At 38.1% G+C, this 18,356-nt stretch overlaps 1 protein-coding gene across 6 annotated transcripts in view; it reads right to left on the reverse strand.

Moving 5' to 3' along the window:
* The window catches only part of LOC136874506 (uro-adherence factor A), a 177,299-nt gene that overhangs the window by 61,738 nt on the left and 97,205 nt on the right, over window positions 1-18,356 (reverse strand). For 2 of the 6 annotated variants that reach the window (XR_011018274.1, XM_068227636.1), the window contains exon 6: window positions 14,196-14,258. The exons of the other annotated variants lie outside the window; for them this stretch is intronic. Coding sequence is in view for 1 of the 2 variants with exons in the window: in XM_068227636.1 (XP_068083737.1) it covers window positions 14,211-14,258 (48 nt within the window). In the remaining variant the exon portion in view is untranslated. The remainder of the gene's footprint in view (window positions 1-14,195; window positions 14,259-18,356) is intronic. 6 annotated transcript variants of the gene reach the window in all.

Raw genomic sequence — 18,356 nt, forward strand, 5'->3', positions numbered from 1 at the left:
CATTAAAATACATACAACAACATAAAACATACAACAATCATAATTTTTGTTTTATATGTATTTTAATGTTATAATTATTCTTGTTACATTGTCTTTGTCTTGTTTACATATGTTTTAGTTATCACATGATCTGTTTGATTTTATTTTTGCTGAAGATGGCCACTAAATGACTGAGAGCTGATTGTCTTGATCACTTATCTTCTCAGCTGTTTTTCAGTATGATGCCCATTGGTTTAGATGTTCCACTTTCATCTTGCATCTTGGCCACTGTCGTACTCAGTATCTGATGTAATTTAGTCCCTTCAGGACATGGTAAGTGTCTTTCCACGTCCTCTGGATCTTGAGAGATAAGCCTTTCTTCCTTATGGGGTTATGTAGGCATCCTAGGTTGTTCTCATGATTTCCAATGGTGTTAACTCGTTGGCCGTACCATGCCATCACGCGGTCGCTCTCTGTACTCGCACTCTTCCAGATGGTGGCACGTACATCCTTTGGTCTCCTTATCAGATCCAGGCAATACCTGTCAGTCGGGACAGTATGGTCCTCAGGTCACCTGAACCCTAAATCTACAAGAGGGCACAGCTCTTTTTCACCAGGCATTACGGCTCCAGTTTCCTTTGAACCCCACGGTGGTCACTCAGCAGGCAACTTTGTACTCGGCCTCCCTTCTGAAACATAACTTGCAGTCTTCTGGATAAGGTCTTCGGGACAGAGCGTCATCCTGCTAAACATGCTTTATATCGTAGAGAACCTCATCAACATTTCTCTGTCCATCTCCCATCTTCTTCTGGCCGTCCTCCATCTTCTTCTGATCATGTTCCGTCTTCTCCTGGTGGTCTTCTGACTTCTTCTGATCATCCTGCATCTTATTCTGGTTGTCTTCAGTCTTCTTTCAGCTGTCTTCCAGTGTCTTCTGGCTGTCTTCCATCTTCTGTCTCCTCCTGGTGGTCTTCTGACCTCACATCGCCATTCTCCATCTTATTTTGGTCATCTTCAGTCTTCTTTTGGCCGTCTTCCATCATCTTATGGCCATCTTCTGTCTCCATCTGGCTGCCTTCCATCTTCTTCTGGTCATCCTCCGTGTTGTCCTGGCCGTCTTCAGTTTTCTTCTGGTCATCTTCCGTCTTTTTCTGGCCATCCTCCATCTCCTTCTGACCATCTTTCATGTCTTTTATCCACCTCTCCTGGCTTTCAACTATCTACTTCCAGCTTTCTTCCGCCTTCATACAGCCTTCTTCCAACTTCCCCTCCATAATCATCTGGCCCTCATCCATTTTCTTCTGCATTATCTTCTGGTCTTATTTCATCTCCTTTCGATTTTCTTCTATCTTCTCCTCCATCTTCTTCATCATATCAAAGAGCACACTTAGCTGAGCCTCCATTTTCACGTGGCCTCTGGTCTCAACTGGCAAAGACTTAATAACAATTCCCCATTTCCCTCTCATTTCACTACCCCATTCAACCATCCACATTGTTTTTAATTTATTTTAAAAATTTTACGAAGTATTTAAGAAAAACAAAGTACCTGTTTAAGATGTTCTTAAAAAGATAAATAATTAGTTAATTCATCTAAGCAATGTAAAACAGCTGAAGATATTCTAAAAAGGAATAAAACATGTACTATTTATGATTAATTAATTTGCTTAAATGCATATATAAGTATCAAAAAGGTGGAAGATTTTTATTGTTATTAAGTCTTTGTAAATAGGATTTGATACGGGAAATGAAGCTGATTTCTTGGAATCTCAACTGGCAAGCCGTAATTAATGTAAGATGAAAATATAAAGATCGATATGTGAGTGTATTCACTATACACCGATGTTCTGGAATGTTCCCAGCGCCAGCTGAAACCTGCAGTATCTGGTCCACGATTCACCCTGATTAGAATGATTTATCACACCTGGGGTCTATTTCTAACTTCTATCACCAGTTTGTTACAAATAAAACTCCGACTGTTTTATTATTGTCAACACAGGTTACTTGGACCCAATTTTCAAGTTCTTTTCCACTTTTTTGTTTTATCAGTCAAATATTTAAAATGGGCTTCATAACTTTTATTTTATATAACTGTAGGTGTTATTTCAAAGCTCAAGAGTAATTTTAATTGTATGTATTGAACACAAGAAACAGGAATGTTTTTTGAAAACTGGTTCCAAATAGCACTCATGTTTGGGCTACTTGAACCCAATTCCTGTCTATCAACTCATACAGCAGTTGTGTGTAGATCATTGGATTTGAACATAGGGCTACAGGCTATGTAACACACAATGACTATTCCTGGGTTTCAATATCAATCAATACTGATCTGCATTTAGGGCAGTCGCCCAGGTGGCAGATTACCTATCTGTTGCTTTCCTAGCCTTTTCCAAAATGATTTCAAAGAAATTGGAAATTTATTGAACATCTCCCTTGGTAAGTTGTTCCAATCCCTAACTCCCCTTCCTATAAATGAATATTTGCCCCAGTTTGTCCTCTTGAACTCCAACTTTATCTTCATATCGTGATCTTTCCTACTTTTATAAACGCCATTCAAACCTATTCGTCTACTAATGTCATTCCACGCCATCTCTCCGCTGACAGCTCGGAACATACCACTTAGTCGAGCAGCTCTTCTTCTTTCTCTCAATTCTTCCCAACCCAAACATTGCAAAATTTTTGTAACGCTACTCTTTTGTCGGAAATCACCCAGAACAAATCGAGCTGCTTTTCTTTGGATTTTTTCCAGTTCTTGAATCAGGTAATCCTGGTGAGGGTCCCATACACTGGAACCGTACTCTAGTTAGGGTCTTACCAGAGACTTATATGCACTCTCCTTTACATCCTTACTACAACCCCTAAACACCCTCATAACCATGTGTAGAGATCGGTACCCTTTATTTACAATCCCATTTATGTGATTACCCCAGTGAAGATCTTTCCTTATATTAACACCTAGATACTTACAATGATCCCCAAAAGGAACTTTCACCCCATCAACGCAGTAATTAAAACTGAGAGGACTTTTCCTATTTGTGAAACTCACAACCTGACTTTTAGCCCCGTTTATCAACATACCATTGCCTGCTGTCCATCTCACAACATTTGATCCAGAGACAGTCCAGTAATTCACACAGTCACATGCAGTGAACACTAAACAGCAACAGTTCAACAGTATTCGACAGCAGGACGATAGTTTGGGCTCTTTGAAGCCATGTCATGTTTTCTCATCATAAAATCACTGAAAGTTGCACTGGGTCCAAGGAGGACTTAGGTTCTCTAATAATACCATTTGCATACACTAAAAACATACAACAAACATTTTAATAACCACCAGATAATAGGCACTAGACAACTTATTTTCGATTTGAACAATATATTTTTATAAAAAATTTGAATATCTCTGTGCTGTAGCTTCTGTTCTAATGTCACTAATTTATTTCAATAAACTCAAGAGCTTAATTTTTATTTGAATACTACACAGGTTGCAAAGTCTTACGACAGGAGTGAAAATACGGTTTGTTTTATGTCGCACCGACACAGATAGGTCTTATAACGACGATGGGATAGGAAAGGCCTAGGAGTGGGAAGGAAGTGTCTGCGGCCTTAATTAGGTACAGCCCCAGCATTTGCCTGGTGTGAAAATGGGAAACCACGGAAAACCATCTTCAGGGCTACCGACAGTGGGGCTCGAACCCACTATCTCCCAGATGCAAGCTCACAGCTGCACGCCCCTTATCGCATGGCCAACTTGCCTGGTAGAGTGAAAATAAACTTCTTCTAATTAACTGAGGGAGATTAATTTTCAACTTAATGTCACGCCATTTGTAAAGACTTCTCTTTCGGCCATCTCCAGGCTATTTTGGTAGGCTCCATACAATCTACAAAGGCACCATCATTACTTGTACTCAGTACATTGAACAAGAACAAAATCTCCTTATCCCACATTCTTCGATGAAAGTTTCTTTACCATTTTCTTTGCTGGAAAAAAACAGCAATGTTTTGTTTCAAACGACTTACAAATTCATCACCGCTAGTAGAAATGCTTAGGTCATTGTGTCCAGAAGATTGAAGGCTGAAACTATCATCATGCTTTCCCTTCTTTATCCTCTTGTCTTTTTAAGTGGATGAACTGATTTAGGAGTTGAAGCTTCTTGTGTCTGAAGGTTGCTTTCACAAATACTCTTTTCAGGGGGCATTTGCAATTTCTTGCAAGGAGTACTGGTAACAAATTTATTCCTCTTTTCCTCAAGCTGTGCCAGGAATGCTTCTCCAATCAAATTCAAGTTTGCAATTCTATCCTTGATTAGGTAATTGAATAATAATTTCCTGTTAATTGATTGGAAATATTCCCAACTTCCTGAACCCAGACTTTAAATTGTCGGATAAGTTTTGGGATAATTCCTGTAGCACTCTTTTCAGCAGTATTGGGAACTGATCTTTTGGCAATGTTGAAATCCTTTTCCCACCATCTGATTGTTTCCATTTGGTGAGAATATCCCTCCATTTCATTTTAAGAAGCCTGAAGTAGGCAATATCCAGGGACTGAGTTAAATGGGAGGAATTTGGTGGCAAACAGAGAAAGTTAATATTATTTTCCTCACACAATCTGACAACATTCACACTGAAATGAGAAGTCAAATTATCTCCAATGAGGACCTTCTTCCCCTCTTGCTTCTTAAGGATTCACAGGACATGAGAAATGAGCCCCTCTTCAAAATTTGCCAGATAAATCCAACCATGTTTACTCCTATTGTAACGAGCTCCAGTGGGTCCGTTTTCAGTCCATGTTGTCCAAAGATTCTTGGGCTTATAAATGACATAAGGAGGAAGTGAAGTTCCTGCTGCATTACCACAGAACATAACACTGGTGCTGGACTTCGTAGAGTTCAATATCCTTTCTGGATATTTACATACTCTGTGGCAAATAACCTTCTTTTTCCCAGGATCGCCACTCACATTGGTCTCGTCATAATTGTAAATGTTTCTTGGGGAATACCATCAAGTAAATCACTCACTTCATCAATGTATTCACTGATAACATTTTCATCCACCGCTGCACGAGCCCGTTTTATATTAGCAGCAAATCTTATCGTTAACTGGGGGTGCCTGTTCAAAATAATTTCACCCAATCACGCACTGGAAGACCGTCTTTGAGAGCTATTACAGTTCTACCATGCATAGCTAAGTAAGACTTCACAATAAATTTGAAATCAAGTTGAACAATGTAAAATCTGAAATCACACACTTTGTCAAGGTGGTTAGCAAAGGCTAGCTTGTCTTGTTCAGTAAACACTCAGGGATGACCTAGTTTCTGACTGAATTTGTTTTTCAAAATTCTCTTGATGGTTGATTGACTTATTTTAAAGACTTTTTCATCCTGCCTTTGCGACATTTGCCTTGATTGAATCACTGCTCAACATTTGCGTATTTTTGACTTTTTGGCAGTCTTTTATATTTGTACACCATAATGCTCAGACCTGTGAAGAAAAGAGAACAAAGTTGCATTTTAAAGTGAGTAAAACATAGAAACAGGCCAGTTATCACATTCTATAAGATAAATCGAATGTTGCAGGTTACTTGGACCCATGTCTAGATGTTCTCACGGTTATGTGTACTCACTCTATAAATCACTTCTACAAAAACCTTGCTACTTCTGAGAAAGATTCATACAGCATGCCATTACGCTATATGTAATTACTTAAGTGTTTACTTACCAATGTTCTGGCTTCCATGAAAATACAGTAGGCAGATAAAAGTTTGCAGTGGAAAAAATGGTGTCACATTAGTAAAAACACTGTATAAACAGTTTACTGTGTTGCTGCTTAGTGGATTACTGCAAAACTAGTTTGAACATGCACAATCCTGCATTGTGATGCCACCTAACAGAAAGAACAGCGAACTACTGGGATATTAGATTGTATAAGGGGCTTCAGAAGATGAATACATATTTTTCATGTGGATCCAGGGGTCCAAATACAGTAGAGTCTCGATTATCCAACCAAAATGGGACCTAGAGTACGTCAGATCACCAAAAATGTCAGATAATACAGAATAACTTTGAAAATGAACTGAAACAAATAAGAAGGCTACACTCTAGTACTAAAACAATGACATGTATATTAACACAGGTCCACTTATCCTCACATTCAAGACAGCAGCTTCCCTCGCTGACTTACAGAGATCATGAGGAAAGATGACTCCAGTCCTGTACTACAGATTAAGAACACTTGACTCCTGGAAAGATTCTCCTGTCCCACCCAGCTAGGAGCCGTTGTGTACAAGTGAGGAAAGAAAAACAACCTAGGACTATAGCATATCAAGTCTATTTATTGAATTATCATTTCACTTGTACAGTACATGCAGTATTGAACGAAAACATTCCAAATGTCTTACAAAAAGAAACTTGCCAACAATGCCTGCTTGCCTGCTGATCCATGTTTGCTTGCTGTGAGATCCCACCATCGAAAAAAAATCAAGACCTCCGTTGCGCTTCCTTCTGGCTGTTGCTCAACGTAAGTTAATGAAGTTTCAAATGCACTTAATCCTTTTCTCCGTTTGTTCTGCAATGCCTCATTCTTCTTCTTCATCATCCTCATTTTCATTAGCATTTACAAAATCAATAATATCAGGGTCAATTAGTTCAAACGGCTGATCTTGTGCACACCACTTACATCTTCATTCGTAGCATCCTCACAGCCAGGAATGCAATTCAGTAAGGGCACAATACTTTCCATGTCTTCTTGTACCACCTCCTCTCAATGTTCAACCTCACTCAACAATATGTTCCAAGACTTTGCTAATGTCGTTGTTTCAACTTCTTCCCAAGACTATGCTATCCAGTATGCCACATCTTTCCTGTTGATTCGTTTTAACTTTTCTATAATGTCGTTGCCATTGTCCATTTCTTCTATCACGGATGAAAGGAGTTTCTGCTGATATTTCCTCTTCAATGTTTCCAGCACACCTTGGTCCATTGGCTGGCATAATGACATCACGTTAGCAGGGAGGAACATGACTTTGATATCATCACTTCTAAGTTGCTCCTCATTTGGGTGTGATGGAGCATTGTCTAGTAGAAGAAGAGCATTTCTAGGGAGATTGTTCAAAGCTAGAAATTTTTCTACAAATGGAAATAAATGTGTAAAAAAATCAGTCTTTAAAGATGTCAGCAGACATCCAGGCAGCCTTCTGATTTATGTAATGGACTGGAAGAGCATTAACAGAAATGTTTTTAAATGCCCTAGGCTTCTTTGCTTTTACCAATCATTAGCAATTTTGCTTTTAAGTTCCCAGTAACATTACTACAGGCAAGAACAGTAACTCTTTCCTTAATACAATTGTAGCCAGGTGCAGACGTCTTGGCTTGGGCTGCAAGAGTTTTTTATGGCAGCATCTTTAAATTTAGCCCAGTCTCATCACAATTAAAAATCTGATCACCGGTTAATCCTTCAGCAAGAATTATTTCCTAAAATTCCTTTTTAAATTCCACAACCTCATTGGATTTAGCTGACAGTTTTTCTCCACAAATATTAAGCTGCCTAATGCCATACCATTTTTTCCACCGATCAAGCCCCCCAGCACTGGCAGTAAAATCAGGGTCCCCTTCATTAAACTCCTTCTGGAAATACATCACCATTTCTTGCAGAATGGGGCCAGGTATTGGCAGGCCCTTTTGCTGGTATTGAGTGAACCGAGAAAATAGTGCTTCACTTACTTTTTCATACTCACATTTTTTCACTGTTTTTCTAATTTTCAGTGCATCACTTGTTGCTCGGGTAGAACACCACTTTTCAATTTCTTCCCTGTTTCTTTTTCAGTCTCCCACTGTAACACGTCCAACACCATTATCTGAAGCCACTTTTTGAAGAGTTTCCCCTTTGTCCAGTTTCTTTAATGCACTCAACTTGCCTTTCATAGAAACAATCACTTTTTTCTGTTTACTCGCCAAACTCACAGAGGATGTGAAAACTATAACATCCGCACCCAACCAATACTACAATGAACAATGAATGAAGACTCGCTGCACCTGTCCTTGAGAAAAAATCTGGTTCTACCACCAGCGGTCAGGCCAATGCTTGTCCCACGGTCGCACCCTGAATTTAGTCTCCACCAAAAGTTCAAATTAAGTCTACCAGTGTCAGATAACACAGAAGGTCGGATAAGCAAAGGTCGGATGAGCAAGACTCTACTGTAACACCTTAATAGTCCAAGTAGCCCATCATTATGGTACTCTAATTTATTTCAGAATGACCCAATAAATGCACACACACACACATACACACACAATTCTAATCAAACATGAATGGCCGCACATGGGAGAAAAATGCTGTTTATTTACATGTCTCTCTTCCTTATGGCACAGCAGACAGTGTGGCCTGTTGCTATTACCTGAGGATGGATAATCCTTCCTTTCACTTTCACAAGTCCAGTCAACTCATACAGCAGCTGTCTGTAGAGTGCTGAATTTGAACACAAAGCTACAGGCTATACAACACACGAAGACTATTCCTTGGTTTGACTCCAGAGATGGTTCAGTAATTCACACAGTCACATGCAGAGAACACTAAACAGCAACATTCAACAGTATTCAACCAATACTCACAACAGCGAATATTAACACAGGTCCACTTATCCTCACATTCAAGACAGCAGCTTCCCTCACTGACTTACAGAGATCCTCAGTCCACAGAAATACACAAACACACATTACTCTCAGGTAGTGCACAGTCTTCCGTTCCACACATCTTCAGTCCAGCTACTCACTGAACACTCTGGCACAACAACAGCCCATCGTTCAGATCTTGGTAGGATACTAGCGAGAGCCAACACCTCTGTTGCCGTCAGCCCAGCCACCGAACCCAAACGCACCGAGTCCCACACTGACCCCAAGTCCAGCACCAACACTAACTCCACCACGGAGCCAACACTGGTGGACTGTTTGCAGCTAGCCTCCCTTTTTATAGTTCAGATGATGTAAACCAGAATATTTACAATGTGGCCAGAAACGAAATATTCTCATTGTACCCCCAAGAAACTCACAGGTAAGCCAGCTGATGAGAACAACACATGAAAATGCCCTCCAGGCCATCTGGGTGCTTCTCGGTCAGCTGACTCACTTCTAAGAAGTACCGAAAGGGGCTACCACAGGGCTGGCACACAACCTTTTTGGACTTCAGATATCTTTTGAGAAGACTAAATTCATGACCAATATTAGAGATTCACCCACAGTGATCAAATCTGTGTATGGGAAATTCAACAACGTTAATAAATTGAAATACGTAGGTGAAATAATTCATGTTAATGGACTTGATAAAGATGTGGTTTTGCAGTACTCCTAAGGAACAGGCATTTCAGAAACCAGATACCATCATCCAACATTGGCATTGTAGCCAATAAAATGCAAGAAATCTTGATTGGTAGAGTCAAGTGGTTAGAATTTCATTCAGCTCAGTGCAACAAATTACTGAAGGAAAACAATGAACTATTGAAATCTGATGCATTAACGAAAGAAGTGCAAACTGCAAAATTGGCTAGTGAGAAACTGTAAGAGAAAAATACTGCCTTGATTGAAAAAGTAAATGATTTAGAACAGAATTCCAAAAACTATAAAGTGGAAATAAAAGGTATACTGGTGAGCAGTGACGAAAACATATATGCCATCATAGTAAATGAATATAAATATGAATATAAATGAACGTTTAATAAAATACAAGCAGAATCTCTTTTGGCTAGCCTGTAATACAAAGAATATGCTAAAATATGAATATGCGTGGACAAGGAATGGCAAAATATTCATGAGGAAAGATGACTCCAGTCCTGTACTACAGATTAAGAACACTTGACTCCTGGAAAGATTCTCCTGTCCCACCCAGCTAGGAGCCGTTGTGTACAAGTGAGGAAAGAAAAACAACCTAGGACTATAGCATATCAAGGACTTGTAATTTCACCATGGACTGGACACAGAAAATAGACCCTCTTTCTCTAGAATGTATAACAGACCTAAATAACCAAGCTAATAATACAGGTGTGAATATTTTACATATGGACATAGGTGGAATCAGATCTAACTTTAATAAAGTACTCTATCTCCTGGATCAACTCACATTTCCTTTACAAGGTACAATATTAAAGTTAAAGATTAATTATATTCTATTGTTTCCACCTTTTCAATACAAAATGTTCTGTAATGCGCGTTACATTACAAGTTGTTTAAACAACTCGCATTACAGAACATTTTGTATTGAAGAGATGGAACCCATAGAATATAATTAATTTTAACGTAATTTCAGTTCAATACGGACCAATCAATATGAAATTTATATCCCATAAAGTTATAGTATTATCAGAAACTCAGTTAATCATTGATATACCATTTAATCCCTTGATGCCGACATCTATACATCATATAGACCTTCTTGTCTTCACATGCTGCCGACCTCCATGCATGGTATAGACCTCTGTAGGCCTAACTTCATTTTGCTCTAGCTTGTAAAGTTTTAAAGTAGTCAAGATGGAAATGGTATATCTTTGAATTTGAAGATTTTTTCTAACTTCTTACCATTTGAGAGCATGTAAGCTTAAATTTCTGCTGCATTCTAGCAGATGTATATTTCATTACAAAATGTTTCCTTATGTAGAATGATAGTATAAATCGCCATCCCTTCACTGATGTGAATATAGTGAATGTAAACTACATTCTTTTGAGTCTCTACTGTAAAGATTTGAAAATAATCTGAGCAAAACTGTTGTAACAGTGAATTTTTAAAGAGATCACTGCATTCTCATAGTGTTCACATCTGTATCACCTCCGTCCACTGGGTAAAGCAGCACTCAAATGTTCCCCGTCACTGAGCAGTTAATATAATACCAAATTGTTGTGAATATTTTTCCCCTTAGCCCGCCTGGTGGCCATGATTGTTAAGGAAGTTTAAATGGTCTGACACTAAGGTTAGCCGGTTCGAGTCCCATTGCTGAAAAAAATTTCACCAACAGAATGTTGGCTGGCAGGGTATTGGAGGTGGTGGTATACAATTTCTAATCACAAGATTGCATGCCAAAAGTCTGGATTAAATTCCAAAACCTCTCCACAGTGCTCATGTGGAGTGAGGGTACATGCTGCTGTTGACAGTGATTCATCCATCGGATGGGGATGTTAAGCTATAAGCAGACCTCTTGGTGCTATTCGACAGGAGTAAGCTATGTGCCAGTACCGGGTACCCTCTCCCTTCAAACGATCAGATATTTCATCATTCACTTCATGTCATCAACTCCTCTGATGAGGCTGACGTCAGAAAAGGCATCCGGTCATAAAAAACAGCCAAAACAGATTCATTTCACCTCATACCTGACCCTATAGAGGAACAGGACAAGGGTTGGACAAACATTGTGAATATTTAGCCCCTCCCATTAACTCTAACCATGATGGCCTAAAAATGTATGCCCATGCAGATGTTTCTTATGATATATCTACAATTCTCACATTTTTATCAGCAAATGCCAGAATGGTAACTGTTAAGAATAATAATGAAATGTATTCAATCCTATCAATTTTCAGATCTCCGTCCAGAGACACAAAAACTTTCTTGACCCATTTGAAAAATAAATAAATAAATAAATAAATAAATAAATAAATAAATAAATAAATAAATAAATAAATAAATAAATAAATAAATAAATAAATAAATAAATAAATAAATAAATAAACAATTGAAAACATCCCCCTACTAAACATACAATGATAATAGGTGACATCAATATAGATATCACATCTGAATATTAAAAATACCAGAGATTATAGAAATGTAATGAATAAGGAAAGATCCTATTCTTACGTAAACATTCCAACAAGGGTCATCTATCATTTGAAAACATGTATAGACCATATATTTATCAAATTCCCAAAACCACCATTCTCTTCAATGGTACTCAGAACTTGTATCAGTGTTCATGATCCAACATTTCTTTTAGGTAGTTTGACAAAGGATGAAAATCTTAACCTAAAATATACTCCTGTAACAATTGCCCAGAATGATAAACTGGCAAACAGCATACAAAAGGAAAACTGGGATGCAGTCATACAGAAATCAGATGTGAACATAGCCACAAACCAGTTTATACAAACTTTAACTCATTATATCCATGAAGCACAGTTATTAAACGAATCAAAACTCAACCAAAATTTAAGAAACTCACACCATGGATAACAAGGCAAATCCTCACATCCATACAAATAAGAGATAAGTTACATCAGTACCTCACAAAACAATGAACTGTCCACAATCAAACTCCTGATACAGACCTTATTAATAGATACAAGCATTACAAAAATTGGATTAACAAGTTAATTACAACAGCAAAAGTAATATATTATTCCAAAGTATTTGAAACTGTTAGCTTATACTTAAGTGACACATGGAAAGCTGTTAATGACATACCTAATAATAATAAAACAAAACTCCAAAGGAACTGTGAAAAATATAAAGATAGGAAACTCCTTCATAAGTGATTCAATCAGTATAGCAGATTCATTTGTAGATTATTTTATTAAAACTGGGGCAAAGTTAGCCAGTTCCTTAGAAATTATGGGTAACACACACCTTAACATTAATTAATTTCCCTCTAACATCAAATCTTGATTCCTGCAACCAGTATCAGAAAGTGAGATAAGTAAACTTATTTCAGATTTAAACAGTGGATCTGTATGTGGAGATGCTATCAGCTAGAACAATACAAGAAGTAAAGCCATTTATAATGAAACGTTTACTACATATTTTCAATCTGTCACTTATGAATGGAGTATTTCCAGACTGTTTTAAAATCACAACAGTAACTCCTATTCATAAATCAGAAAACAAGGATGATGTGCAAAATTACTGGCCAGTATATGTAACTTCTCACTTTTCAAAATTATTAAAGAAATGCATAAAAGCTAGACTATTAAATTTTTTAAAAGAAGATAATACCCTGTCACCAATTCAGTTCAGATTTAGGCCAGGAACAGGCATCGAAGATAAAATTTATGCTCTAACAGATGACTTGTACAAACCATTAGATGAAGGAAAGTGAACAATGACTATGTTTATGCACCTAATAAAAGTGTTTGATATGCTAGCTCATAATATACTATTAAAAACTAGAAAAAGTAGATATTCATGGAATAACACAGAGGGTCATAGCCAGATTCCTTACAAGTAGAATCCAGAGAGTTAAAATTGATGATAAACTAAGTAAACAGAAAATAATTCCAACAGGAGTACCACAAGCAACAGTCCTTGGACCAGTACTATTTCTGTTATACATTAGTGATCTGTGCAACTGGATGGACAAATACTTGCTTATGCTGATGAAACAGTCATCACAATCAGTGGTCCCTCATGGGATAAAACTTACAATAAAGGCAGCAGAGCAATAAACACAGTAAATGAATGGATGAAACAAAAATTTTTGACTATAAATCAAAATAAAACATGTTATGTTAAAAAACCAAACAAAACAAAACCTCATGGATCAACAGCCCCGAAGGGTCTTGGCTCACCAAGTGACCATTGCTCAGCCCGAAGGCCTACAGATTAAGTCGTGTGGTCAGCATGATGAATCCTCACGGCCGTTATTCTTAGCTTGCTAGACTGGGGCCACCATCTCACCGTCAGATAGCTCCTCAATGGTAATCATGTAGGCTGAGTGGACCTCAAACCAGCCCTCAGATCCAGGTAAAAATCCCTGACCTGGCCGGGAATCGATCCCGGGACCTCCGGCTAAGAGGTAGGCATGCTACCTCTACACTGCAGGGCCGGCCATGTTATGTTACATTCTCATATAACAGAACACTTCAACCTCCAGAACATTTACAAATCAAAATTCATAAAAATGCCTGCCCAGCAAGTGACTTTTCTTGTTTTGTACTGCAGAAAGCTACTCATGTTAAATATCTTAGTATATTTATTGATAGCCACCTGAAGTGGAACTATCACACCACTCATCTTGAAACCTGATTACAAAGCCTTACGTACATATTTTACAGAATTAGCAAACTGGTTTTCATTAAAATACTAACAAGTGTTTATTACGCACTTGTAAATTCCATATTACAGTACAGTATCATAGGATGGGGTGGTATGTTAGATAAATATAAAATTCATACACTGCAAACCAAAACACTTTTCTGCAATAGAGTTATGCAACTTAGCAAAGGTTTTAGATATACGTCTGATATATACTCGCCAATACTTGGTTCAAACACCACAAACGACGGCTGTATACGTGGACGAGACCTGGAGACACTGGAAGGTATCAAATAGACTTCATTATGATTAGGCAGAGATTCAGAAACCAGGTGTTGGATTGCAAAACTTTCCCAGGAGCAGACGTGGACTCTGACCACAACTTGTTGGTCATGAAATGCCATCTGAAGTTGAAGAAATTGAAGAAAGGAAAGAATGCAAAAAGATGGGATCTAGACAAGTTGAAAGAAAAGAGTGTGATGGATCGTTTCAAGGAACATGTTGCACAAGGACTAAATGAAAAGGCCAAAAGAAACACAGTAGAGGAAGAGTGGAGAGTCATGAAAAATGAAGTCAGTAGGGCTGCTGAAGAAATGTTAGGAAGGAAGAAAAGATCAACTAAGAATCAGTGGATAACTCAGGAGATACTAGACCTGATTGATGAACGACGAAAATACAAGAATGCTAGAAATGAAGAGGGCAGAAAAGAATACAGGCGATTAAAGAATCAAGTGGATAGAAAGTGCAAGGTAGCTAAGGAAGAATGGCTGAAGGAGAAGTGCAAGGATGTCGAAGGCTGTATGGTCCTGGGAAAGGTAGATGCTGCATACAGGAAAATCAAGGAAACCTTTGGAGAAAGGAAATCTAGGTGCATGAATATTAAGAGCTCAGATGGAAAGCCACTTCTAGGGAAAGAAGACAAAGCAGAAAGATGGCAGGAGCATATCCAACAGTTGTATCAAGGTAACGATGTAGATAATTTCGTTCTGGAACATGAAGAGGCTGTTGATGCTGATGAAATGGGAGACCCAATTTTGAGGTCAGAGTTTGACAGAGCTGTGAGTGACCTAAATAGGAACAAGGCACCTGGAATTGATGATATTCCCTCTGAATTACTGACTGCCTTAGGAGAAACCAGCATGGTAAGGTTATTTCATTTAGTGTGCAAGATGTATGAGACAGGAGAAGTCCCATCCGATTTTCGGCAGAATGTTGTTATACCTATTCCCAAGAAAGCCGGTGCTGACAGGTGTGAAAACTACCGCACTATTAGTTTAGTATCTCATGCCTGCAAAATTTTAACACGTATTATTTACAGAAGAATGGAAAAACAAGTTGAAGCTGAGTTGGGGGAAGATCAATTTGGCTTCAGAAGAAATGTAGGAACACGTGAAGCAATCCTGACTTTACGTCTGATCTTAGAGGATCGAATCAAGAAGGACAAGCCCACGTACATGGCATTCGTAGATCTAGAAAAGGCATTCGATAATGTTGATTGGACCAGGCTATTTATGATTCTGAAGATGATAGGGATCAGATACCGAGAACAAAGAATTATCTACAACCTGTATAAAAATCAGTCTGCAGTGATAAGAATCGAGGGCTTTGAAAAAGAAGCAGCAATCCAGAAAGGAGTGAGGCAAGGCTGCAGTTTGTCCCCTCTCCTTTTCAATGTTTACATAGAACAGGCGGTAAAGGAAATCAAAGAGAAATTTGGAAAGGGAATCACAGTCCAAGGAGAGGAAATCAAAACCTTGAGATTTGCCGATGATATTGTTATTTTATCTGAGACTGCAGAAGATCTCGAGAAGTTGCTGAATGGTATGGATGAAGTCTTAGGTAAGGAGTACAAGATGAAAATAAATAAGTCCAAAACAAAAGTAATGGAGTGCAGTCGAACGAAGGCAGGTGATATAGGAAATATTAGATTAGGAAACGAAGTCTTAAAGGAAGTAGATGAATATTGTTACTTGGGTAGTAAAATAACCAACGATGGCAGAAGTAAGGAGAACATAAAATGCAGACTAGCACAAGCAAGGAAGAGCTTTCTTAAGAAAAGAAATTTGCTCACTTCAAACATTGATATCGGAATTAGAAAGATGTTTTTGAAGACTTTTGTGTGGAGCGTGGCATTGTATGGAAGTGAAACATGGACGATAACTAGCTCAGAAAGAAAGAGAATAGAAGCTTTTGAAATGTGGTGTTATAGAAGAATGCTGAAGGTGAGATGGATAGATCGAATCACGAATGAAGAGATACTGAATCGAATTGGTGAGAGGAGATCGATTTGGCTAAATTTGACGAGAAGAAGAGATAGAATGATAGGACACATCTTAAGACACCCAGGACTTGTTCAGTTGGTTTTTGAAGGAAGTGTAGGTGGCAAGAACGGTAGGGGTAGACCAAGGTATGAATATGACAAACAGATTAGAGCAGATGTAGGATGCAATAGTTACGTAGAAATGAAAAGGTTAGCACAGGATAGGGTGGCATGGAGAGCTGCATCAAACCAGTCTATGGACTGATGACTCAAACAACAACAACATATACAAAAATAATGCAGTAGACTCTCGGCTATCTGGCCTAATATGGTGGAAGATCAAGCCAGATAATAAAAAAAGCCGGATAGGCTAAAGGTCTATAAATACTCTCTTCTGACCCCAGTCATACCTTTAGAACACCCATTTTTTATATCAAAACCAATTTTTATTAATATTTTCTGATTTCTTATGTAGTACATGCTAGTTATAATTGCTTGTTATGTATGCACGTACTGTACTGCAATTTTTAAAAATTATTACAGGGATCATAAAACGATCTGCATTATAAAGTACATATGAATAACACTTTTAAAATAAATAAAACATTAATAGAAAACATAGACCTAATTGTTACAAAAATTATTTAATAAATGTTTTATTGAACACAAATGTGCATGAACAAAATTCTTATGAACAATCGTCTGTACAGAATTTTGTTATGGATTCTATTCTCAGTTTACACTTAGGTACTGGATAGTGTTCACAAAGTTCGCCGCATCTTTTGCACCTGCAGTCCGGATTTGGCTCATGGAAACTCACTTTAATACACAGACGTTGGTGAAACCCATGGACTGAGAGTCTGGTCACAACATGTTTCAACTCATAGCCTCCCTAAATCCAGTTGCGGTTGATCATTGCATCACATTGGTAAAAGTCCCACCATATGCTGTCCCTTTTTTGTTGAAGCTCTTGTAGGAGTTCCTTATATGCTGGGGTGGCCAGGAGCAGTAGTTTCAAATGCAATGCTTCCTCAAAGAATAATTCCCTCGACAGTTGGTATACGAGGCATGATGGAGTGTATTTTGATAGGCAAAGCATTTTCTTTAAATAGAATGCTTTCACCTTCTCTATACTATGCAACTGCCTCTATATATATTTTCCAATCACAACAGTAACTCTTATTCATAAATCAGGAAACAAGGATGATGTGCAAAATTACTGGCCAGTATATGTAACTTCGCACTTTTCAAAATTATTAAAGAAATGCATAAAAGCTAGACTATTAAATTAAATGAAATAACTCGATGGCACATGAAAGTGACAGATGGCTCAAACATCTGATGTTGTTAGTGGATTTTATGGCAGTATTTAGTCGGTCTGTTACAAGTAAAGAGAACACGTTCCCCAGTGTTTGAGAAGTGACTCCTAGGTACTAAAAAATTTGTGACTGGCTTCAGTTGCTGGTCATTGATTAAGAATGTTCCCCATTTTCCTCCTTTTCTGAAGGTCAAAGAGACAGTCTTATTTTCATTTATTTAACCTCAGCTGGTTCTCTTTTGCCCATTTCATAACGTTATTAAAAGTAGTCTGCAAATCCAACTGAGAAGTTGACATCAGAACCATGTCATCCGCATACATGAGAATATTAACAACTGAATCTACTCTTTGTATAATGTCAGCTGTGGCGGCAGTGAAAAGCAATGGACGTAGGGGGTCACCCTGAAGGATACGATGGTTTGAAGTATTGGATATGACTTGGTGATGCCATCACTAATCTCTACTCAGTTGTCTGTAAGGAGATTCTTAATGATTGGAAGTAGATAACAACTAGGCCCAATGATCTTTTGCAACTTCTCTAATAGGATAACTCTATTAATCACATCAAAAGCCTTAGAATAATCAATAAAGATGGCATGAAGTTCTTCCTTTGGATTTGTCAGAGCTTCATTAATATACTGTTGTAGACAATCGATTGCTTGAATAGTTGACCTCCTTCTTCTGAAGCCAAACTGGGAGTCTGAGAGCTTGTTGTCTATTATATTGTGATGCGTTTACATACTAGCTGTGTCAGTGTCTTTAAGAGTGTGCATTCCAGAGTGATTCCTCTGTATGAATT

Source organism: Anabrus simplex, chromosome 5 (genome assembly GCF_040414725.1).
Source record: "Anabrus simplex isolate iqAnaSimp1 chromosome 5, ASM4041472v1, whole genome shotgun sequence".
Taxonomy (NCBI): Eukaryota; Metazoa; Arthropoda; class Insecta; order Orthoptera; family Tettigoniidae; genus Anabrus; species Anabrus simplex.